General features: G+C 37.8%; 1 protein-coding gene and 1 long non-coding RNA gene across 2 annotated transcripts; one reads left to right on the top strand and one right to left on the bottom strand.

Annotated features, from left to right (window-relative positions):
* Positions 1-757: 757 nt before the first annotated feature.
* On the bottom strand, positions 758-20,727 carry CHRD (chordin). Its single transcript, XM_077487742.1, has 23 exons — positions 20,111-20,727; positions 18,397-18,500; positions 15,441-15,567; positions 14,945-15,085; positions 14,424-14,541; positions 14,081-14,177; positions 13,856-13,997; positions 13,624-13,761; positions 13,091-13,167; positions 12,787-12,934; positions 10,919-11,025; positions 10,664-10,780; positions 9,260-9,416; positions 8,577-8,818; positions 7,109-7,222; positions 6,743-6,949; positions 3,783-3,876; positions 3,330-3,380; positions 3,136-3,233; positions 2,925-3,036; positions 2,304-2,461; positions 2,031-2,130; positions 758-1,746 (listed from the first exon to the last, which is right to left on the bottom strand). Exons 1-23 carry the CDS (start codon positions 20,235-20,237, stop codon positions 1,682-1,684), a joined length of 2,841 nt encoding a protein of 946 aa, XP_077343868.1. The 5' UTR covers positions 20,238-20,727; the 3' UTR covers positions 758-1,681.
* LOC143988290 (uncharacterized) lies at positions 2,940-14,915 on the top strand. The gene is made up of 2 exons (XR_013276813.1): positions 2,940-3,026; positions 13,847-14,915. It is a non-coding gene; the product is annotated as an uncharacterized LOC143988290 (long non-coding RNA).
* Positions 20,728-24,188: the final 3,461 nt, after the last annotated feature.

Genomic DNA, 24,188 nt, shown 5'->3' with positions numbered 1-24,188 from the left:
TGCGCCGCTGCAGTCAGCGGCGCATACCGAGGGGAATATCTCCTAAACCGTACAGGTTTAGGAGATATTTTTTTTACCTACAGGTAAGCCTTATTATAGGCTTTCCTGTAGGTAAAAGTTAAAAAAATGACCATACTACCACTTTAAGGCTGAAAATAGACATTTGTGCTGCGATGAGAAGCAGTAATGTACATAAAATATAATAGCATATTGCGGTGCCATTTGTTTTGAAGGCAATAGAGCTCAACTGCACGTGCATTGCAGGGCCCTGAAATACACAGTAAAGTACTACCGTGGTTGCCAAAAATGGCACATGTCCTTTTATTAGTTGACATTTTGGTGTGTTGCCTTAACACAATGCATGCAATGCATGCATGCAAAAAAAAAAGTGCATTAATGTGAATGCATTAAAGCAACGCACCAGGATTCCAAGGTGTAAATTGTCCCTTAGGCAAGGGGAATGCAAGGCACACACATGTCAATACACTTGAAAAGGGGTTAAACTCTATCTAAGTAGTCTTTCATCTGATGGGATATGGCAGGGCTTACGGAAAAACATTGCCTGAAGGAACCTTCTGCCTTCTCTCACTTCTGTTTTGTGTTAACTGCGGGATGGAAAGCAAGCATATAAAATATAAAAGTCACATAAAAAATTTAAATTGACTTTAGAATAATAACTCAATAAGCATGTTCAGTGGAACTATGCTCATCTACACCTCCTTAACGCTATAAAAATGTGAAATGCTGTAGTCATAAGTAGTTGGAAACTTTCTGCAGTTTAATTGAAGTTTAATAAATACAATCAAAATAATCAATTCACACAGTTGCTGCATCCACTGAAAACGCTATAAATAATACATACAAAATCCTCACAGGCCTTTGTGCAAAATCTGAAAACCCATGTGTATGTTGTTAATACATTCATGATATATATCAGCAGTAGGCATGTATGTATGTACATACACATACCCAGTTGTTCTCATATCTACAATGTAATCCTTGTGTGTTAGCAATCACTTTTCATTCAGTGCTGCAAACCATCCCATTTCACAGGATACAGTAGAGTACATTATAGTTGTATGCTGCGATAAATGTTCTTCCAGAAAGGTACTCAATTTTCTTGGGGGTAGCTAAAACTAGAAATGCTTTAGCCAAGCAGATGAGCTGATCATTTGTTAAAGTCTGCATCACACTGTCACATTTTACACTTTGTACATCCCTTATACAGAACAGTAAAGGGTCGGTATGATATCATATTCTTGCAGTTGCCTATTTAGGGAAGCTCTGACATCATAGTTCTGCAAGTGTTATCCTTACACAGGATGACCAAGGATCAGTATGACATAAATCTTGCAGTCGCCTCATTAGGAAAGCCATAACATCGTAGTCCTACAAATATGTTGTAATGGAAATTACGGCATCGCTGTCCTGCAGTTGTCTTCAGACGATTCCTAGTAATAATACCATAGCATAGTTCTATGGCAATTCTGAAATTCTTGCTGGCAAAGACAGTTATTAGGTCAGATCTGTCTTGAGGTGTTTTTTGGAGAGGGGTAGGATATCACAGAGTCATAATTTTCAAATAAAGTATCCAAAATGAGGAGATGTCATTGGAGAATCCTGCAGTGACTTGAAACTGTATCCAAAATATTCTGAATTCCAAATTCCCCTTCTCTCATCTTTAGTAGCTCCATGTACCCGCTGGCTCCTCAGAGTTGTACTTCTCATCTTCTTCCTGGGTTTGATCTACAAGTAGAGCAGTATCGTTAGAAAGGAGTGGTTTAGAGTTGTTCCCTTAGGGCCATTATAAGGAAAGGGGCGCCCTTTACATGTGGAGGAAGAGATTTAACCTTCACATATAGAAAGGTTTCTTCACAGTAAGAGGTATGAAAATGTAGAATAGACTCTATCAAGGACTAGTTCTGACCAGCTAAGTAGATTGTTTTTAAAAAAAGAGCTGAATGCACAAGAAAGACAACATTTTAATAAGGTTATGTGATGCATACTGCATACATTTGGGAGATACCTACCATAGCAGTCACTGCAGCAAAATCCATCTGACTCCCCTCTAACTTTACATTCAGGGTCACTGCATTTCCATTTCTGTCTGTTACACTGAGGAACACCATCCTGTCAAGATATAAGTGGTTGTATTATATCACTGTGGAGTCACAAGTGTTTTTTCCCACCACATTAACACTGTCACACTTAGCTATATTCTGGCATTTTAGTGAAATTATACTTCATCATATTTCCTCATAATTTTTGTCTGAAACCGCACATTTTCTACCATTTCTACTTACCACACAAACACAGGTCAAACACTTCACCTCTCCTCCAAGTTGTAGAAAAGTTGGGTGCCACTTTTCATTGTTAGAATACACTTGACCCCTCACTTTGCAATTCCGTGGTTCATCAGACTGCATTCTGTATACCAACCCCACAGGGTTTTGCTCTTCCTCTGTAAGGGAGAATAGTCCATTAGTCTTATTAGTAAAGAAGGTGAGAACATAATATATTTCAAGTGCATCTCCTAGAATGTTTCTGATAGCTTGGAAGGGTTATAACATCTATCAGGTATTAACTACTAGCTGTGTCCCTACTGGAGATATTTCTCTGCGCCTCCTATGAGGTCACTGTAGCAGAAAAAATGCGGAGAACCTGACGGAATTGTATTGCTGTCTGTGTCCCTGTTGGGGAGGTTCTGCTCCATTCCTGAGTGATCACTGGGACAGAAAATGAGGGTCAATCTCCCTGGCTAGGACACAGGCAACAGTAAAAATCCTTCCCCGCTGCATCCAAACCTTACCGCCTTATTATTTACACGTTCATGTATAGTGAAAGCTCTAACATACTGTCCTTTAATAAATCTCATTAAAATGGTTTTAATATGTGTTTCTTTGCAATGTGCCACTTTCTCTCACCTGGACACTTCTTGCAGCAGTCCATTGGGTTGGCACGGATTGGATTAGCACAAGTAAGCCGTGGGCAGGTCTTTCTCACACAGTGGAGGTCTGGAAGATCAGGTGAGGAAGTCTAATAACAAAAGAGATATGCATGAGTGGATTATATCAATTTATCGGCAGATATATGTTTATAGGACATAGAAGTACTAAGATATCGAGTAAATCATACCTTGCAGGTGCAAGTTGCACAAAGGACTAGACCAAAAGGTTCAACCACTGGATGCCAATGTGTACCAGCTGCCCTCCAAAACCCATTAAAATAACAACCTGCAAAAAAGTAGAAGATTATCGTCAAGTAACTAAGTATCCACTATAAGGGTGGAATAAATAGTTTAGAAAGGAAAACTTTCAAACTGTTCTTACCTTCAGCTTGAGGTTTTACGGGCTTTTTCACTTCCAGGTTTTCTTTCTTTTCTGAAAAAAAAAGCCAAATATTGGTATAAAGGGAAAAATCTGAGAAGGAACTTTATATCGTGAAAGGTAAAATCAATTTTTATTCCTAAACGATTTGTGTATAGTATTACAAATGGCTAGCTACTTCTTAAAAATATATTTTTATTCAAACTCTATATCTGGATTATAGCCCTGAGTCTGCATTTTCAGTTTTTTCCAAAAACTGCAAAATGATTATTATATTATTATATCATTATACAGGATTTATATAGCGCCAACAGTTTACACATCACTTGGCAATATTAAAGGAAACAATACAGTTACAATACAATAAAATACAAGAGAATTAAGAGGGCCATGCTCAGAAGAGCTTACAATCTACACCTCATTGACTCATGTAAAAATGCATTTTGAACAACTTACCCTCACACACTGGACAGCACTGGTCAGATAACTGGACAGGCTCAGTACAGTTCAGAGGTTGGCACACAATAGGGTCACAGATCACAGTGCGTCTCTAAAAGAGAGAGTGAAAACAAAAATTCAACAGATTAAATAATGGGACAATGAGGAACCTCACAGCAATTTAAAACATACTTAATCCGCATCTCTTGCCTTTTATTTCTAGATTGCTTTGTGTTATTAAGGAAAGCCATAGATGATTCGATTTTCTTTCCTTCCACCATGGGTCAGTGTTGATGGGGGAATTCCTCCAGCAGTGCTATTGTGTTCTGCCACCTGGGAGTCTTCCTGGCTTTCAGAGCACAATGGTCACTGCTAGCAGCTATAGCCACCGGCAGTAATCACATGTAAAAAATCAGACAGGCTGGTTGTACCCAATTCGATCGGTGGATCGATTTGGGTATAACCAGCCTGCCTATAGATAGATCCAATTTTGGCCGCTATTTGCTGAACCAGCTGAGATTCAATCCATTTATGGCTGGTTTTACAGTAAGCATGGATATACAAAACCTAATTATACAGCTGATCTGAAATCTGAAATAATACCTGATTGACTGAAGAATACCTCAACAACAAAAACCTAAAGCTATATTAGACCTCTTTTTTTTTTTTTTAAGCATTTTCAGCTGCCAATTTAATAATTCACTAAGTATGCAGCTTCTTTATCTTTTAATTCTTGCCTATGTTCCAGTTTAAGCTGATGTCCAGTTTCAGGATGGCTCCTTTCTCTTGCAGCGTCCTATGGAGCCACCCTTGCATGCAAAGACTAGAGCTTTGGCTCCCTGCAGTGTGTGCATCAATAGAAACACACAGCCCCATAGCCTAGAAGGGCATTTTCCTGCTCCCACCCCTTCCCTTCTCTAAGCTAACAGACTGGCTCCAAACTGCACTGTCCACTGCTAACTCTTTCCTGGGAGAACTGTAAGTCCAGAGAAGCTGCACAGGAGCCAGTAGCATTGAAAACTGTTAACAAGCAACTGCTTGGGTGTACGAATTTTCACAAATAGTTGATGGTTTATTACTGTTTTAAATTCTGATTTGTTAAAGGATGTTTGGATGCAAAGGAGTTGATTTACTAACAGATTTGAGAATCTTTATTAAATAAACTGTAGCTGTGTTCACTTTTGTGGAGATTTACTAAAACTGGAGCACTCAGAATCTGGTGCAGCTTTTAACGTCACCTTGTTCAATAAAGTGTTGGCAATAAATTCTGGAAGCTGATTGGTTTCTGTGCAGAGTTGCACCAGATTTTGCATGATCCAATTTTAGTAAATAACCCCATATGACTACTCAGTGATGTGCAGATGAAAAAAAGCAGGAATTGGCTTTTCATATGATTGGATAATTAAAGCGAAACTGCGCTTATTTTATTGGGTGAAGATTCTCAACCCCATTAGTAAATCTGCCTCAACCTGTCATTTCTGATATTTTTCATAACTTTCAATGGGATCATACACAGATACAAAAAACAATGTTTTTTGAATACATGACACCAATGTTAGACATAGTCACAGTACTGGGGGATATTTACTAAAACTGGTGCAGCTGTGCATAGTAACCCATCAGCTTATAGGTTTTATTTCCAAATCTTAATTGAACAAACTGAATTTAGAAGCTGATGGGTTACTATGCACAGCTGCACCAGATTCTGTGTGCACCAGTTTTAGTAAATCCCACCCTGGGCCATCCCCATTGTCTGCTCCCAGTCTTGTCTTTTGGGGATTTTTTATGCATAAAACCTTTAAAAGCTATAAATAAAGAATGCATAAGCCTTGCATAAATTTGGGATACACCACAAAGAAATAAGCGTGGGTGACATCACGAAACACATCACCTGTCTGCAGCTTGAACTTGTTGGAAAATAGTGCTATCGACCTTTAAATGCCATCATCCTAATGTTTAACAGTTGTCTATAACACATAGTCATATCAGCATACTATACTAGCATAGCAGTTATATGTAGCAGAATAATAATCAAATGAGCAGAGCAAATGAAATATTTGTTTTGGACCAAGATTCTCCTGTGTACATATTTATTTTATTTCAGCAAACTGAACTTCGGCTTTGACTATATGTATGTTAGATGTCATCATGGCCCTGTGGACAGTCACATGGAGGCAGTAATTGCTTATGTTTAATGTATGTCAGATGCTTTGGCTAACTTAAGTGTCAGAGCTATTATAGCTCAGTACACAAAAGCTAAGCTGTTACAGATGACAAGACTTGCTACTAATACTTTGACATAGATAAATAACATCACATACACAAATTAAACTTGCTGCTGCTTGCTGTTGCAAATATTTCTAGAAGTTGCTGATTGCAAATAAAATGCAAACGGATAGCATGCTTCTTTTCTGTAACTAATTACAAAATAATATAACTGCAAAATTTCTAGCTTTAGTCTCTCCATGTTTTGTTGATAACCCAGGGAAACATAATGGATGGGAGTGTAGACACATTAGCCTTGAAATCCTTATATTCTGCGACACAGTAGGGTTGATTTACTAAAACTGGAGAAATCTGGTGCAGCTCTGCATAGTAACCAATCAGCTTCTAGTTGTTGTTTTTTTGTCAAAGCTTAATTGAACAAACTGAAGTTAGAAGCTGATTGGTTACCATGCACAGCTGTACCAGATTTTGCACTCTCCAGTTCTATTAAATCATCCCTATAGAGTGACACTAGGATCTGATATTGTTTGCTAACCGAACAGAACTGATACCCTATGACAGCGATGGTGAACTTTGGCACCCCAGATGTTTTGAAACAACATTTCCCATGATGCTCAACTTCACTGAAGAGTGCATGAGTATCATGGGAAGTGTAGTTCCAAAACATCTGGGGTGCCAAGGTTCGCCATCACTGCTTTATGGGCTCTTTAGCGGCACACTGTGATTTCCTATAGGCTGGAAAATCTCCTTACCTGACAACTGCATACTGTGCATTTCTTGTCATAGTCAGGGGCCCACTTAGATCCATGAGCCCTTAGTTTTCCTTCAAAATGACAAGATCTGGAATCCTTTCCAAGATCTTCTGAGTGACGCTGGCTGCTCTTCTCAACTGATTCACGCTCAAAGTCCTCCGGAGACAGTGGTATACTTCCCGATTCACAGCTGTTTGGAATATGTACCTGTTAGAATTGGAATAAGTTAGAAGTACATATGGTTAGTGTTCATCGAATTTGGTTATAATATCACTATAACAGCACGCAATCTAGATCTAAGATCTAGAAATCCGAAAAATAGGGTATTTTAAAACAAACCATACATTAAAAGTCCATCATACTTACTCGACCCCGAATCTCTCCACGCGGATTAAGCTTTGTGCTGACTTGGATGAATGCAGTGCCTTGGTTGAGGTGGCTGAACAGTTCAAGATCAAGGTCCTTTACACTACCCTGAGCCTGTTTAACATTAGAGAAAAAATAGCCTGTCATTCGTGTTCAATATTCAGATTAAAGTTATTAGAACATATTCCAGCCCAAACTGGATAGAGGCAGGAATGGTTTAAAACTTCTGCAAGATATTTACTGCTATCCCTGTTGAGGAGATTTTTCCATCAGATTTTAAATGCTGTCTTTGTCCCCATAGAGAAGATTTCTCTTTCTCTTGTATCTAACATCTGTCACCAGGATGTGAGGAGGAATCTCCCTCATGGGGACACAGACAGTATTAAGGTTTTTTCAAAAGGGGTTTAACCCTTTCCCATTCTGCTAGGAAAATGTCTTTTATAGCTGCCTGCATCTCTCCTGGGAAATAGACTGGAAGTTGGGATATTTTCCTTCACTTTTTGTTCTGACAAATCTTCCAAACAGGGGCACAGGCAGCAATAAAAGCTTCCACACTCCTATCCAAAATTAAAAAAAAAGTTTGTGAAGTTGAGATTTAGTATAAATCAAAATGAAAGTGTTACTAAACCCACAACAGTAAAATCAATCTGTATATGCAGTAAAGCGTGGTTGTTATACTGACTGTGGAACCTAAGGGGTTAATCCTGTGCATTGTGCAAAAACGCTGTTTGATCCTGTCTGTTTGATCCCGTCTTCTTTGATCCTCCCCTTATTCTACTGTCTCCTGATAGTACAGAGCCTTGGGGAAAGCTGCACATGTTCAGTTTGAGAGGTTTTTTTTTTTGGGAGGGTGCATGTGATCAGCACAGGACCAATCATCACTATCCAGACAGAGGGTCAGGGGTCCTGCAGCCTCATAGGACAATCAGGGGAGAATGAAAAGGGTATTTAGCAGTTTATATTTACTAAAATAATTGTGTTTCCATGTTCTGTGTACTGTGGGAGATCAGATATAGTGAATGCAGTGTCCTGGGTTTAGTAACACTTTAATGTCGTTTATATAGTTTTTTAAGTAGGTAATAAATATACACATTATTAATGCAACACTGTGGAGCAAATATATGTCAAGTTTAATATATGCAGATGATGTGTCACTCACAAAAAATAAATAAACTAAAATCTTGAAGGTCCATTTACACTTTTGCAATCACAATGTATGGTAATGCAAGTAACATGCACTGCTGTGCCATTCATTTTAAAAGGCACCTCAATTGTACTAAGGCAATGTACCTGCATTGTAGTGTAGTGTAGAATTGCTCACTAGTGTGTTAGAATGTGTTGGAAAGAAAGGGTCATGTGTTACCTTAAGGCAACACACATTAATGTTAATGTGTGACATAAACCATGTTAAGGCACATGCATTAACACACAAAGAAGTAAGATGGCCCTGCATCACCTTTAAACTCACCTCCGATCCATAGAAGCCTTTCAGCAGCCTCTTGTGACCATTTGAGTTGTCACTGACTTCACCTAGTTCAGCAAAGCCATGCAGATGTACATTGAGTGCTGCATCCTCTGCACGCCCCAGACCAGTCACCACTATCTGATAGTGCAGGTGGCAGTGTTCATCCAGAGACACCCAGGCATGACCGGCTGATCCTGTCTTCACGGGTGGTGACACAAACTGACCAGCCAGGGGGATTGGAAGATCTAAAAATATAAACAGATGTGCAGAATGTTCAGCAAATAGTTCCAAAAAGGACAGAAAGTATGATTCTCATTAGGAGAATCAGCCAGCAAAGAGTTAAACAAGACTGATTCCCAGTCATGAGCCACCTCCCTTTGTGAGGAGCAGGGAATATGAAACTTTCGTGAGCCAGGAGGGTGGGAGAAGCATGAAAACTGCAAGATTGACACAGAGGGAAGAAAGAGGGAACGTTTTTTAATAGATACACACATTTAGACGGTTTGCAAGCCACAAGATTATCTCTATTGTACATAATTTCTGGTAGCTCACACAACCTCAAAGCCACCGTCCATAGATTTTATTATCTTACTGCATTTACATGAATAGATGGTACAGATATTCATATATGCAGTTATAGAGATGTAAGATAGAAATATACACACACATACAGTCACCGCACTTACTCTCATGTCTGGCCCACATGCCGCTATATAGTAAAGGTGTGATCTGTCCTCTCAGTTCTCCTTCTTGGAAATCTTTGCTGGCTACATTAAGGAAAAGTTCGCTCTGAAGTAACATGTGCAGATCCCGGGCATTAGCGCCTGTCCACAACCCAAAAGCCTGATCAGAAAAAGTAAATAAATGATGGATTAAATATAATTTGTAGAGGAACTCTTCTATCAGCTTTACATTCAATAAATTTAAAAAATGAACATGTCCGGTGAATTCTTCTATCAATTTTCACTGGTGTTGCTATACAAAACTTAAAGTTACTACAAGTTAAAGCATAGCATTACTCTTTGCTTTGTTATTAGTTCCCAAACTTCTGGCTATTTTGGGGGGGAGGGGGGGTTTACTAAAACTGGTGCACACAGAATCTGGTGCAGCAGTTCATAGTAATCAATCAGCTTCTTACTTCGGCTTGTTCAATTAAAATTTGACAATAAATTCTTGAAGCTGATTGGTCACTATGCTCAATTGCACCAAATTCTATGTGCTCCAGGTTTAGTAAATCCCCTCCAGTTTGTCTTTGCCTACAGATTCTATAATGGAAAAAAAAATCAGTCTTTGGATGGTTTGCTTTTCAAAAACTAGTTACAGATATATATTAAAATCCTCACTGTAAACGAAGCTTCCCATTACCAATAAATTCCTGAGACACAGATAATCTGGTATCCTTTCACAGACATGTATACTGACTCACTAGTTTGAAATCACTCAGATATTGCCACCAGCTGTGCCGAAAACTACTGCAATTCCCTGATTTACTGTATATACCACTTCCTAAAGTATGCCCCCAAGTACAATTTTTTACCTTCCTCCTTAACATATCCTTTCTAAAATGAATACATTAGGACATTTAGAATGTTACTGGGTTCTACCTCACATACATGTTTCCTTTACAATACATATAGAGGGCATGACATAAGTATATAGAATGCTTATCTTATATAGAAAAGGCTTTTCAGTCCCTTGCACAGTAGCATTTTACATAGTCCAGTATGCATGTGTTTTTCTTCTTGTATTGCCTGCATGCATGACTGTGACTTAATTCTTGCTGTAGGCATGCTCAACTGTTGCTTTATTGCTCAGTTCTATTCAAAACCACTTCCCCCCTGTCCATATGGAAATGGTGCATTATCCACTTATTCCAAGTGGTGTATTAATGAATAGTTAGTCTGTAATGCCCGTACACACAATCAGATTTTCCGACAACAAATGTTGGATGTGAGCTTGTTGGCTGAAAGTCCGACCATGTGTATGCTCTATCGAACATTTGTTGTTGGACTTTCCACCAACAAATGTTGGCTAGCAGGTTCTCAAATTTTACGCCAACAAAACATTTGATTTATTACTAATTTTCTTACCATCCCATCATGGAAATCCTTAGTTAGGTCATGCAGAATATTTCTCTTAATCTTTCTTCGAGGTTTGGTCTCCAATGTCACAGCTGTCACTTCACTCATAATGGCAGCAAGCTGGAGCTGTAAGAATAAGTCATATATTAGAGTGACCACCAGCTAATGTCAGACATTAGATAAGGACAGTGCTTCTCAGAAATGTTTTCCTCTACTTTATGATCTACAAAATGCGAAACCAACATGATCACTTCTAAAGTGTACCTGATACTCCACTGTCCCGTTTTCATGAAGTGTGATAGTTGCAGAGCCCACTGATCCACTTTTTGTTGGGTTTAAGGCATCTCCTCCAGATAAAACACTCTGCAGAGCTGTGACAATAGAAGAGGTGTAAACATTTCATAACTGTAGATCATATATACATCAGGATGTTTCGGTATATTACAGTTATCAGTTGTTGACCTATTTTTTTTACTTTATTTGACTTCCTTCACAATAATGCCACACTCACAACATATTCATATAGTTTCACATACCCTCATGTGAAATAAGAGGGGTGCTTCATAAAATGGCACCTTATAATGAGCAGTAGCTAATGATTCTCTTATTATTATTATTATTATTATTATTGTTCTTTTTATTGTTCAGTGCAGGAAAGGGCAAGACAAAACTTCTATTTTCTCACATGGCTTCTGGACATCAATTGTTACAAAATACCCCCAGTTTTCTCAGCATAGGCTTTTTTTATGTATATAATTAAGCTAAGAGCAGAGGTTTTGTGGCATTAGGTGGGGATGTTGGTTGGCTATAGTGTGTATATAAATATATATATATATATATATATATATATATATAATATATATATATAATTTTTGACACCTGACCAAGGCACACCACTATGTGTTCCCTTATTGTAAGGAAGTGATATGCATGATTGGTTAAATATTTGAGTTTCATTTATATCTATAGTCTCCCTCCTTACACTGTATCATGATCCACTGCTCCACAAGTCTTCTCACCTGTATAAAATTACAGCATCTATACTGTATATATACTGCCATGTATGAGGATTCCACTGTACTTTATATTCTTTTATAAATATCCTCACTAATAACATGCAATTTACTGGGGTTGATTTATTATGCACTAAATGCACTCTTCATGAGTAGTATGTATTCAACTAGAGCTGTTGACATGGATAACAGATTATTCAAATCAATTGTACTTTCATGGGTTCAGAGTAATCAATATGACTGAAGCGACAGCCTGGCTTAACTTTCTGGGTGCCTTGCTTAGAGAAAGAAAGTACCTTGCTTGATGGACAGGGGAATCAGTTTGCAACCATTCTAGTGCATAGGTAAGCTACTCATGGTATAACCAGCAGAAAATTTGGCAGTATATATTAGAAAAGATGAACATAAATAGTTGCTTTATGTTGGAAATCTAGCCAATGGGCAGTAAAAATTTGTTAGAGGTTCTTGGGTTGATTTGCTAAAGACAAATCCACTTTGCACTACAAGTGCTCTTGGAAGTGCAGTCGCTGTAGATCTGAGGGGGACAAGCAAGGAAAATAAAAAACAGCATTTTTTCTTGTACATGATTGGATGATAAAATCAGCAGAGCTTCCCCTCAGATCTAAAGTGACTGCACTTCCAAGTGCACTTGTAGTGCAAAGTGGATTTGTCTTTAGCAAATCAACCCAAGAACCTCTAACAAATTTTTACTGCCCATTGAGTCCCTCACTTCCAGAGAAATGTTCCTTCACTTCCTGCACTGGTTATACCTTAATGGGACATTAAATGAGGAGAAATCTTCCCAGTGGAGACACAGACAGGGGTTCTAACCTTTTTCCAGTCTAATAAAAGTGTTTTGTTGCTGTCTGTGCCCTCACTGGCAAGACTTTCCCCACTTCATGTCTCTCTGATATGCAGGAATTGAAAGGAAACCTCCCTAATAGGGACATCGATGACAATTAAAAGCTGAGGTTCCAACACTTCCTTATGCAATAAAAAAGTTTGAACTGGAATTTTACTTTAATCCCCAAAGCTATTCAGTCCGACTGTATCAGTCAACACCTATCACCTGTATAACTTGGCACACTGGCCTGTTTTTGTCTAAAATGTTTTACTTACTGTCACATGACTTCCTGACTGTAATAATGCCTGAGATGCGCTGTCCATGCCTTCCCTCGGTCTGCACTGCAATCTTCAGCTGTCCCTGGCCAAGCCATTGCATCTCTCGGCTAGAGAGGTCTGGCAAAACCTCTGCAAAATCTGGCTCCTGAAAGGGACATCAAAAGTGATTAGATAAATAAAAACAATCATTACATTTAGGATAGAAGGATATAGAACATTTAATATAAAAACAAGCTACTATGTTGGGTTATAGGAACTTTATATAACTGAAACATATAGCATAGTTATGACTGTCTCCTACCTGTGTTGTAATATTGGCGTGGAGCTCCCTTATAACATGATTGAGATGTATGATTTGCACGGTTATTGGAATCCTTTCTGTTGCGGGAAACAAACATCAGTATAATATAAAGCAATTCTTTGACTTTTATCTTTGCATTTCATCCTTAAAAAAATAAATCCATTTTCTTTTTGCTGGACTACTTAACTATACAAGTGCTATACTAAAAATGCACATTTGCTGGTTTCCTACTACATTACTTTGCCGTCTTTCTAAATTGTAGTTCTAATGTTTGTGATCAGTTTGTTCCCCTGTCCCACCTAGATTTTCCCAGCACAAACAGATCCTGATACAACTCCATAACAGGGAGTTCCAACTCTTGAATGAAGAATGTTCTATGTCAGACATGTAGCACTTGAATAATACAATTTTAATAAATTTTTATTGCACCTATAGAGTATTGCCTGAACAACTGATAAAATTCCATAGTGCTGTGGAGAGGTTATAGATGACTGTTGCGCATAATGCTTTCTACATAATCCCAAACATTTTACCTTGTTCTCCTCCTTGTATTCCTCTGAGCATAAGGATAAAGTGCAGATTGTCATCTACATCACTAAGCGTCAGCATGGCAAGACCTCGTTCCAATGCTTCCTCTGTACTTTCCGGTGTTAGAAGGGCACTAAAAGATTCTGTTAGAAATAATAAAAACATTTCCCGTTGAATAAAAGCTTCACTATTATCATACGTTTACTATAATTTATGGTTATTTTTCAGAAGCACAACCTGAAAATAAAGCTTTGTGACGAACAATCTTGCCAGAAATTTCAGGCTCGGAAAGTACTGTGGTCACCAGAGAAACAAGAACGTGTCCTAAACGGAGAAGGTGCAGAGAGGGACGAGGAACAGACCTCCATATGCCACAAATCTAGAAAAAAAAAGATATAGAACTTATACATTGAGGCAACAAGGATGAAAATACAAAGCAATAGGCACTGCAACATTACTTACTGTGTCACTATGTGGGTACCCCATTCTGTGCACAGGATGTTCAAACAACACAGAGCCATCAGGGTCTGTGAAACGAACTCGGGAAAGGCCATGTATTCTAAAGACAATAAAATAGCACCAAATTAAATATATAAAAATAAAAGCATGTAGAAGGCAACATCTAAAAATGCAGTAAAACATGACTAGAACAGAAATCTGTAGACTGTGTAGCAGTATGTAATAGCTCAACCACAACCAATAAGAGCAAAGTCAAAGAGAGTGATAAAGTATTGGTAAAGTTATTGTTGTAAGAGAACATCTAAACAAATGAACAAACGATACAACAATTCAGAAGCAATCTTACCCTTTGTATGTGATGGAGAACAGTAAATTAGAACGCTGCAAATTGAATTTAGCCTTGGCAAGACCGCTATTCACTGGGGGCCACACAGGACTGGAAGCAGTCAAAAAGGCAACGTATTCTGTCAAAACAAACACAGACCATGTACATAAACACCACACTGTGCATCCGAACATGTGCAAACATTCACAAGAAAAGTTGCAAGTGTACAGAAAATATTTTGCAGCCCAAAGTTACATGAAGGATATATCAGATTTTTTTCTTTTCAGATTGTTGAAATTATATTAAATGATATTACCAGTGCCTGAGATTTGAATAAATAAGAAAAGAAAGCGTTAAAACTGAGCAATGTCGGGATTTGGCACATACCCCCACACTTCCCCTCCTTTCCTAATAAGCAAAAGCTGCATTAAAGATGTTTTCAGAAATGCTTACATATTTGTTTTTTGTTTTGTTTTTTTACTCAGTGTTATAAAAAAAATCTGTTTCTAGTCATTTACATTGTTTGAGTTTTGTGTTCATACCTGTACGGCTGTCTTCAGGACCAACATCATCAGAGCTAAGGTAAGAACGATCATTATAAAGATCATCGTCTTTTTCTTGGAAATACTCAAACTCCTCAAAGATAAATTCTGATTTCTTCGGATGGAGGGGTAGAGGAAGAGCTGAATTGGGAAAGGGGGAAAAAAAAAGTTAAGCCCGAAAAGTTGCAAAAACTTGTAAGGAAAATGTATCATGGGTGTTCAAGTCCTAGTCACCTTTGTAGGTTGTGACAATGACATATTGTGTGGTAACGCATGTGTGTTAGCACACCACAAGGCATAGCAAACTGTGAATAGGGCCTCAACTGTTTATTATATAAGGCCCTCAGTAGTTAGTGATGTAAAGCTAAAAATCAGCTGAAAAGTCCACAGACATAGAATAAAATGTCATTGATAAATATTATACAACATTGCAGGGTAGTAGACCATACTGAATAAGGGCTAACCAATATTTTAAGATAATTTAAAAATATCTTACCCTTAGGGCAGACTCGGCAGCACTGTCCAGGCATTTCAATAGGATTGGAACAGGTGATTGCAGGACAATGACTCTTAATGCTTTTACAGCTGATTTTACCAGATGTTTTTCCCCAATGGCCTCGTTGCTATAAAAAAAAAAAAGACATATACCAGAAGTTTTACAGAGGCATTTTTTTCTGCACAATCAAACCACAAAGTAAACTAACAAGTGAAGTAAGCAAGAAGATTTAAAAAAATAATGAGTAATTGACATCCCTGAGCAGCATCAGTTAAAGTGAACCTATTGGTTGACATGTTTTTAAAGATGCAGGTTCCAGGGCTGTGTCATCCTCAGCTTTTCTCCATAGTAAGTGTTTGACCTGGAACAAGTATGCAGGATGAGATCTCAAACTTTTCAGACTTCATTGGCTGCATGGTTGTTTTATTTCTGTAATTCACAAGCTATCCTAGCCAGGAACTTAATGGCATCTTTGAATCCTGAATCTTTACAAAAAAAAAAAAGTCAACCTCCAGATTGCTACTCTCACTTTGACCAGAGGTATTAAAGGCTATAATGACCAGGAGGAGCATCTTCCTATTGCCTGTCAGTAATTGCCCTCAGACTGAGCTTTCCAATATACAAAACAAAGACTTCCACTTAACATATTACTGCTTGCTTCTCCAGTCTTTTCAATTCATTATGCATCTTGTAATTAGCAATCAATCACAACATAGTCAGGATGTTTTCAACTGCTTTCTGAATAGCATTCTCATTTTCTGGCTTTTTTTCTTTTACTTTTTTTTTATTTAAAGGGCACAAGGGCAAGCCATTCAACATGTTGTACATACTAAAGAAGTAATGTACAGATCATGAAATCTGTGGCATAAAAATTATATCCTGTATTACGAATTGGGGGAACCCAGCAACCAGCGTTGTGCTATTTTTGGTACAAAGGACATCGAACTTAATTTTCCTAAAGTGTAAAAAAAAAAAGCTGAAGTGAATTTGTATTATCTTCAAACATATTCAAGTGGTCAAGTTTTTTTACATTTTTAATTTCCATGCATATGGTTAAATGCATGACATTAATTCATTTTCAGGCCCATGTGACATTTAAGAGGAAAATAATGCTTGGAAAAGGAGACTGCAACTAAATTCTGACTTTAGGTAGAAGTTCATAGTGGAACATAAAAGCCCCTTGTGGTCAACCAGGGTACCCCAAACCTTTAATCACTTTACGCAATTAAGGCTTGCATTGTCTTGAATATTGTATATCCTCTCCTTATATACCAAAATCTATTTGCTGGTAGCATGGTATGCAATATTAAGAACTCTCCATATTTACTTCTTACTGCGTTACTATTTATTTGTATGGGCTCAAAGAATGGCAGTGACACAGTAAAATTGATGCAGGTCACATTTTCTGTTAAGTACCACACTGCAGCACAGATATACTGCACAGCTGATGGTCCTATGATTGCTGAGCCATTCCTGCATCAGCTGTGTTGTACATCTGGAACAAGGCTTTGGGATATTTCCAGAAATAAATAAACTTCTAGTTCTAATTTAGTTACCGGTGACTTTATATAAATATTATATTTTTATTTGGTAATATCATTGTTTATTTTATACTATTACAGTATGAAAGTGCAGATAGTTGATTTTTTGATATTTTTTTGACAGCTCTCCTTTCCCACTATTTTTTAAACATGAACCTACTTAGACCATGGATGTAGGTGCAGAGGTGCATTTTTTTCTTGTTTGTAGCATTAAATGGGTGCATTGCTTCCATGTGCATTGGCAGGCATTTCAACACACATTGACATACTGTACATTTTCAATGTGTTTTTGAATTTAGAATTTAAGAAGTTGATACAATTACCAGTCATTTACTAAGACTTGTGAATATATGCTGCCAATGTATAAAAACTAATTTTATATAGCATTTTGATGCAATGCCATTGACTTCTATGGGCTTTCCAACACACTAAAATTCAGAAAAAAATACATTTCCTACCTCTAAAAAAAGCTTATTATTATTATTATTATTATGGGGAAATTGGACACATGCGTTTTAGTGTGTTGCAATGTGGACATTAAAATAGTGTAAATGGGCCCTAAAACTTTTTGCTAGCCATACTGAAGGGAAAAAAACATTAAAATATATATTGTTATTACTATGCCCCCCCCCCCCATTATTTCTGGATTTATGAATATGGATTCATTAATCCATAACAGGAAGCAATTCTACTTTTGGTTGAACTTGATTATAATTTTATTATACATTTAAGTCTAGATTTTGGTAACGTCCATAAGCTAATTTGACAAAATGACATCTGATCCAATATAATACATTTGCCTGAAAATATTAAGCATTCTTTTTTTAAATCAGAGAATGGAGTAAAAAAGAAAAATGGGTGCAACATTTAGCAAGTGAAACAATACAAAATATGAAGCATTCTTTAAGGTAAATAAGAAAAATACCAACTTGACTTTAAACTACTGTAAATAAGTAATGAGAGAATACAGGTGTAGGCATCACTTTCTTCTGAAAATGCCAGTTGTCTGGCTTTTATGTAGAGCTTCTGGCTTCAGTTATTTAAATCACTGAGCTGGAACAAGTATGCAGATCAGGCAATACAGAGAAAAGAAGGAAGTCATTATCTGTATACCTGTTTCGGGTCAGTGACTCAAAGCGGTTGATTTACTAAAACTGGAGAGTGCAAAATCCAGTGCAGCTCTGCACAAAATCAGCTTCCAAGTTTTTTTTTTTTGTCAAAGCTTAATTGAACAAGTTGCACCAGATTTTGAACTCTCTGATTTTAGTAAATCAATTCCAAAGTGTTAAAGCAAGATAGCACGATAGCCAGTCAGCTAGCATTTCAGACGAACTGGTCAGCACATGCAGCCATCATGCTTCTTCATTTAATATATTTAGTAAATGACTCATAAGTTTCTGAAAAACAGCACTTACCGCCTCACAACGGCATACCACACAGTAGGCTATTCCAAAGGGTTTTCCAAGATCTGGGTGCCATGTGTCCCCCAGGGAGTACACCTTATTTCCAAGGTGACAACCTAAAAAATAGATATGTATTAGGCAGCTGAATGCAGGGAACACATCTTCAGAACAGAAAATAGATGAGAAATCTGGTGAAGGAGCAAATACAGAATTCATAAGTTAACAAACACATAGAACTAAGCCCTGAAGAACATGTGCTTCACCTTCAATCTCATCTGAAATATAGAAATCTAAACCTGGAGCAGCCGTTTACTACTTATACAGAGGTATGGATTTTGTAGGGGAAATGTCCTCAAGACAATTGTTCTTACCAGAAAAATAACAAAATGATGTCACATATGCATCACACAAGCCCTGCATAGACATTGTGTGCCACAAACAGGATCTCACAGTACAATGTGGCCAGGTAAGGTGATGTCTAATGTGATAAAAGTGAGGAATCCTAAAAAAAAACCTTCTTCTGAGTATACTAAACATCTAATTAATACATTTACCAGTATGTACAATCTCCCACTGCAAAATGCAAACACTAAATATACACTATGCACAGTCACAGAACGGGAGGCCAACTTGCAGAAACAAAGTGTGACAGATCTATTACTTCTCTCCAGCTGTTGTGGAACAAAATTCAGCAGGTATGGCTGACCAGAGAGTTTCTTGGCACTTGCAGTTCCACACCAGCTGGAAAATCATAGGATGTATGCCAAAATACACCAAAATTGCCAACCACAGGGGATTAGGCAATGGGTATGCAAAGAAATATGGAGCCTAACTTTTCTGAATGTGAAATGGACAAATAGCTATGGTTCTGCAAGACAGATGCTACATTTGGTATATTACACTGTAATAATGCAGTTTTTAAGGAAGAAGGAAAAATTTAACTCAAAAGTGCAGAACCCTGAATGTCCGAATGAGACATGACTAAATCGTGTTCTGGCAGCAGAAGAGCTCTGTGCAATGGGGCTGAGTTACATAAACATTCTCTCATAACAACTAATAAGCAATTCTCTTCCTATGAGAGCCATTACTGTGACAAAACATTCCCTAAGTCTGCAGAAAAAACGTATTTACTGCAGCTCTGCCTCTTGTGCTCGAAGGCAGCCACAAAGTAATAGACAGCCTTACCCCACAGGTCAGGGCTCGTTAAATGTATGAGGGGGCAAATTGGACACAATCCCTAAACTAGTGTAAAACCCATATAGTCAGGGCAAATGCAACCCTCCTACCCTGTGCATCGTGAATCAAGATTTGATGCCTATGCTTCTAGAGGTCCCATGACCCCACAATTACTTACTGGACCCCATCACAGAACAGATTAGTGCTACTGTACCCCACTACTGATAGATCCATATCTTTGTTTCCATCACTGAGAGATGCATGCTACTGTACCCCAACTCAGACAAATCCATACCACTGTACCCCCACCACTATCAGATCTGTGCTACTGTAGTCCATTACAGACAGATTTGTGCTACTGTACTCAATCACAGACAGAGCCATGCTACTGTACCCCACCACTAAGAGATGTGTGGTACTCTACCCCATCACAGATATATCCTTGCTACTGTACCCCATTTTTCTTCCACACTCACACAGTTAATTCAGTTAATCAACTAAAAAAGAATAAGAAGTACAGTCTGGGAATCTAAGTGTTGTTATCACTCACCTATCTGAGACTTAAATGGCAAAGGATCCTGCTCAGGTTTGATTGGAAGTAGAGCTTTGCGACGTGAGGCATCAACATCTAGAATCCAGAGCGCCAGTAGGAGGAATTGGGCACATGTTGTCTTCATTTTTCCAGTTTTTCAGTGGTGTAAGCTGAAGAAATACCTTTCCCCCTTCCAATCCTTAATCCTACCAGATGAGCACTAATATAAATCCTCTTCTCCACTGCCCTGCCACTGAGTCACTTGTGCCTGAGCAGCACTATGTGGCACTATGTGGCACTTTGCAACTACGCCTGTTCCCCTGTCACCCTTTTCTCTTGCAGCAGGTCAAACTGATCAGAGGGCACAGTTCAATCTGAAATAGGCACAGTTAGCTGATGCTTCCTCTTATAGCTGAGTTGGTCAAAAGCAGGTTTTATAGGCACCGTTAGCAAACAAAGCCCCCCCTCCTTGCCCCAGCCCTCTCTCCAATCTTGCCAAAGTATATTGCACTCACTCTGGGAGTTGATGAGTCGCTCAGCAGGGTTTCTGCCTGAGGAAAGTGTCTGTTAACAATATTGAATAGCTCAGCAGGGCACAGCAGGGACTCTGGGCTCCCCCCCAACCTGACACACTCAGACATAGCATCCTGACTCAGCCTAGACCCACCCAAAAGAGGGGAGAGGATGAGCAGAGAGGGGAGAGAGAGAGTGATACACTGAGAGCGAGGAAGAGGTGGGGGAAGAGGATGAGTACAGAAAGAGCCCTACACAAGCACATGCAGAATAAGAGTTAAAGGGGAGCTTAGGCTAGGGGATCAGGAAATATCAATAAAAAATATGACTCACAGCAAAATTATACATAAGAGTTAATACAATAGTTTAATATCTGATCTTATGGTAGTCTCATAAATTAGCTGTAAGCATTGCTTTATTGACATCTCCTAATAGAAGCACAACGCTATTTAAACTAACTTTTTTACATACACACATAACTTTCTCGATAGGTATTTTATTGTGCTGACAATTTCCTAAAGAGTGTTATTTTACAGTTCTACTCTGTTTTTAAAAAAAATCCAAAATTAGTCATTTGCACTAAATATAATTCAACGACTAAAGTTAACTATTCACCCCTTAGTAAATTACTTTATGCACATGCTAATAAGCATACGTCTCTTATAAAAACATACAAAAAATGATATACAATCTATACAATTTTTTTTTTAAACTACTAATTGAGCTAAACCTTTTGCAGCATATGCTGTGATCTGCTGAAAAATATCACAGGTCAATGGTCGTAAAACCTGCAATATAAAATTATTTTTTTTCCCAACCATTACTGTTGCAATTGCACATAAATCTAAATGCATGTCTCCTTTAACTGTAAAACACTTGTTGGAATAACTGGAATTTTATTTTTATTTTTTTTAAATGGTTTCTGTATCCTGAAAATCCAAATAAACAGATTACACATAAAATTATTTGTTTAAATTTTTAGGCATACCATACCAATGCAGACCTTATAAGTGGTCATTTATTTATTAAACATGATTTTCGCAATTAGATACTTTGTTTTACTCATCCCAATGAATATAATATTTGCATTGCATCATATGAATATAGAGGGAGCAAGAACAAAAGAGAGATGGAGAGGAAATTGCAGTAGGTGTAAAGGGGGTGATAAATTGTTTGGTAGAATCTGCAAATTACTTTTATACAGTGGCAAACATATGGAAGTGTTTGCTTACAGGATTAGTACTATGCTGGTGGTAGACTTGCCTGGAAGTTACTTTTCCTGAGAAGTATGCACTTTCTACTGTCTCTTCTGAGTTCCATTGCATTGTGAAGACCAGCTTATTTCTCTTTATAGGTCCAATAGTGCAGTACAGTGACCATCTTTATTAACTCTTACACTTCTATGATACATATCTTCAGTTACACATATAACACCTTGCACACTATATGTTATGTTCAGTGGATTTTCTAGCTGCCTAATTTCTGAAGTATTGTACCAAAGGCAACAACATTTCTTTTTTTCTTTTAAATCAACCATAGGCCTTACAGAGCCAATTGACACAGAAGCAGTAACTACAGATGGGGCCTGGTAGTCTGGATAACCTACCAGCTGCTTATATTTTTTAGGAACTTGACTAGTAAAATCTTTCTTCCATCGTTCTAGGCTCTGTTTCCACCCACTTCGGAGTTCTGGGTGTTACCAAATGTCATAATATGAATTTTATATATATATATATATATATATATATATATATATATACATACATACGATAGACTTCAGAGCCACAGACCGCTGTATGTGAGGTTCAGGCTGTGGCTACCTATTTGTTTGCTGTGCAGATCCCCCCAACCAGAGAAAAAAAAAACATGCACAGACCTTATTAAATAAGTTCAGTTTAGTGCGACTAACTGCTACTAACTATACCTTGATAAATGGAGTAATTTGCAGACACATCCATACAGACAGTATATTAAAACCCAACCCCTTGGCATAACATTTACTGTGCATTCAATATGCATCAATAATAACCAGGAAATAGTGTATACTGGAAAGGTAGCCTAGCAAACCTAAATTCTGCCACTGAGGCTGCCTAAAATATTACATAGACATATACCCCAATTATACAAATCTGCATACATATATTTAATCTGCATACACTAAGGACATTTTTTTTAAAATAAAGATTGCCATATTTATAGAGACTATTGAATCAATTTTGTTTCTTTATTTTCTCTAAGCTTAAAACAGTGAAATAATTTTGCAATGCTAAAAGTAAAGTGAAAACAGAATAAAAAGGACATATATGCTTAAAAAAAATACAGTAATATTGCTTTCCCTTCTTCTGCCATACATTGGCAATAGTTATCTACAAATATTTTCAGCTTAGTCAAAATATGGCAGAATGAGGCAGTTAAGATAAAAAACAACAGTAAAATATCAATTTGTGCTTCGATAGTTTTGTTATAAAGTTTTACAAGTGAGGATACGTACAGCACAATTTGTCAGGGTTTTCCTATAGTCAGCCCTAACTACATCAATTGACGGTTCTGAAGGGTTAACAAATTAACCATACAGTGTTGAGGCTGGCAGACAACCAAAAGCGAAGGCCAGTTATCATTACCTTAAAGCAGGGATCTCCAAACTAGAGCCCTCCAGCTGTTGCAGAACTACATGTCCTATGATGCATTGTAAAACTCTGATATTCACAGACATGACTAGGCATGATGGGAATTGTAGTTCCTGAACAACTGGAGGGCCATAATTTGGAGACCCTTGTCTTAAAGTATACCTAAAGCCAAAATGCTATGGTTTGGCTACGGCAGAAAAAAAGTTAAAACCCCCTGCCATTTTATTCCACTCATTGAGAATTCCCTTCACTTCCTATTATGTGATGCAAAAGGAAAAGAGGTCAAATCTCTCCAAAATAACAGAAATGCTCTTTTAGTTGCCAGTCCCTTTTGAAAGAATTCCCTTCTAATCATTAAGCTGGTCATTCATTGGACATTCATTATTTTTGTGTTGTTTTTTTTTTTCATTTTGTTCAGCCAAAGGGCAGATAAAAATAAAAATATAACATATTCCTCCTTCCACACAAATGAGTTGGATGGAGGAATTCCCCGTACCAGAACATTATATTGTGACAGCAATACCCAACGCTGTCAGAATGCACTGATCAGCAGATGCAGCTGATTGGCTGCAGCCACTGATCCAAAAAGATTTTCCAACGTGTCCTTTCAACAGAAGTTAATGAAATGATTTACTTCTGTCAAGTGGGGACTGCCACACCCTGATCGAATTTTGATCACATGTGACCAGCTTTATCCAGGAACAACTCAAAATTTTAGATTTTCCCTTTTTTATGGTCACGAAGACAAATAAAGAAAGTTAAGCCTGGTACACAGTAATAGTTTTTATTTGTTCAACCCAGCGGATTGAACAAAAAATAAAATTGTCAGCTCCGGTCTGAGTCAATGTACTAATGATCCGATGTTACCACAGCGATTTCTCCCACTGAGATATTGTGGTCTGACAGGGGGATGGCCCAACTTCCAGAACACTCCGATCAATGCTCTCTGCCACTGG

Source organism: Lithobates pipiens, unplaced genomic scaffold (genome assembly GCF_037356315.1).
Source record: "Lithobates pipiens isolate NorthernLeopardFrog02 unplaced genomic scaffold, aLitPip1_a1.2 Scaffold_18, whole genome shotgun sequence".
NCBI lineage: Eukaryota > Metazoa > Chordata > Amphibia > Anura > Ranidae > Lithobates > Lithobates pipiens.
The sequence above is the reverse complement of the archived record's forward strand: the minus strand, read 5'-3'. Positions and strand labels throughout refer to the sequence as shown.

Excerpts from the sequence above, each read along its gene's own strand:
- CHRD (XM_077487742.1), bottom strand. The coding sequence starts at position 20,237 with ATGAAGACAACATGTGCCCAATTCCTCCTACTGGCGCTCTGGATTCTA. Across the intron at positions 8,819-9,259 it reads CATGTGGGCCAGACATGAGA|ATCTTCCAATCCCCCTGGCT; the intron begins GTAAGTGCGGTG and ends TTATATTTTTAG. Across the intron at positions 3,037-3,135 it reads GTGCAACTTGCACCTGCAAG|ACTTCCTCACCTGATCTTCC; the intron begins GTATGATTTACT and ends TTTTGTTATTAG.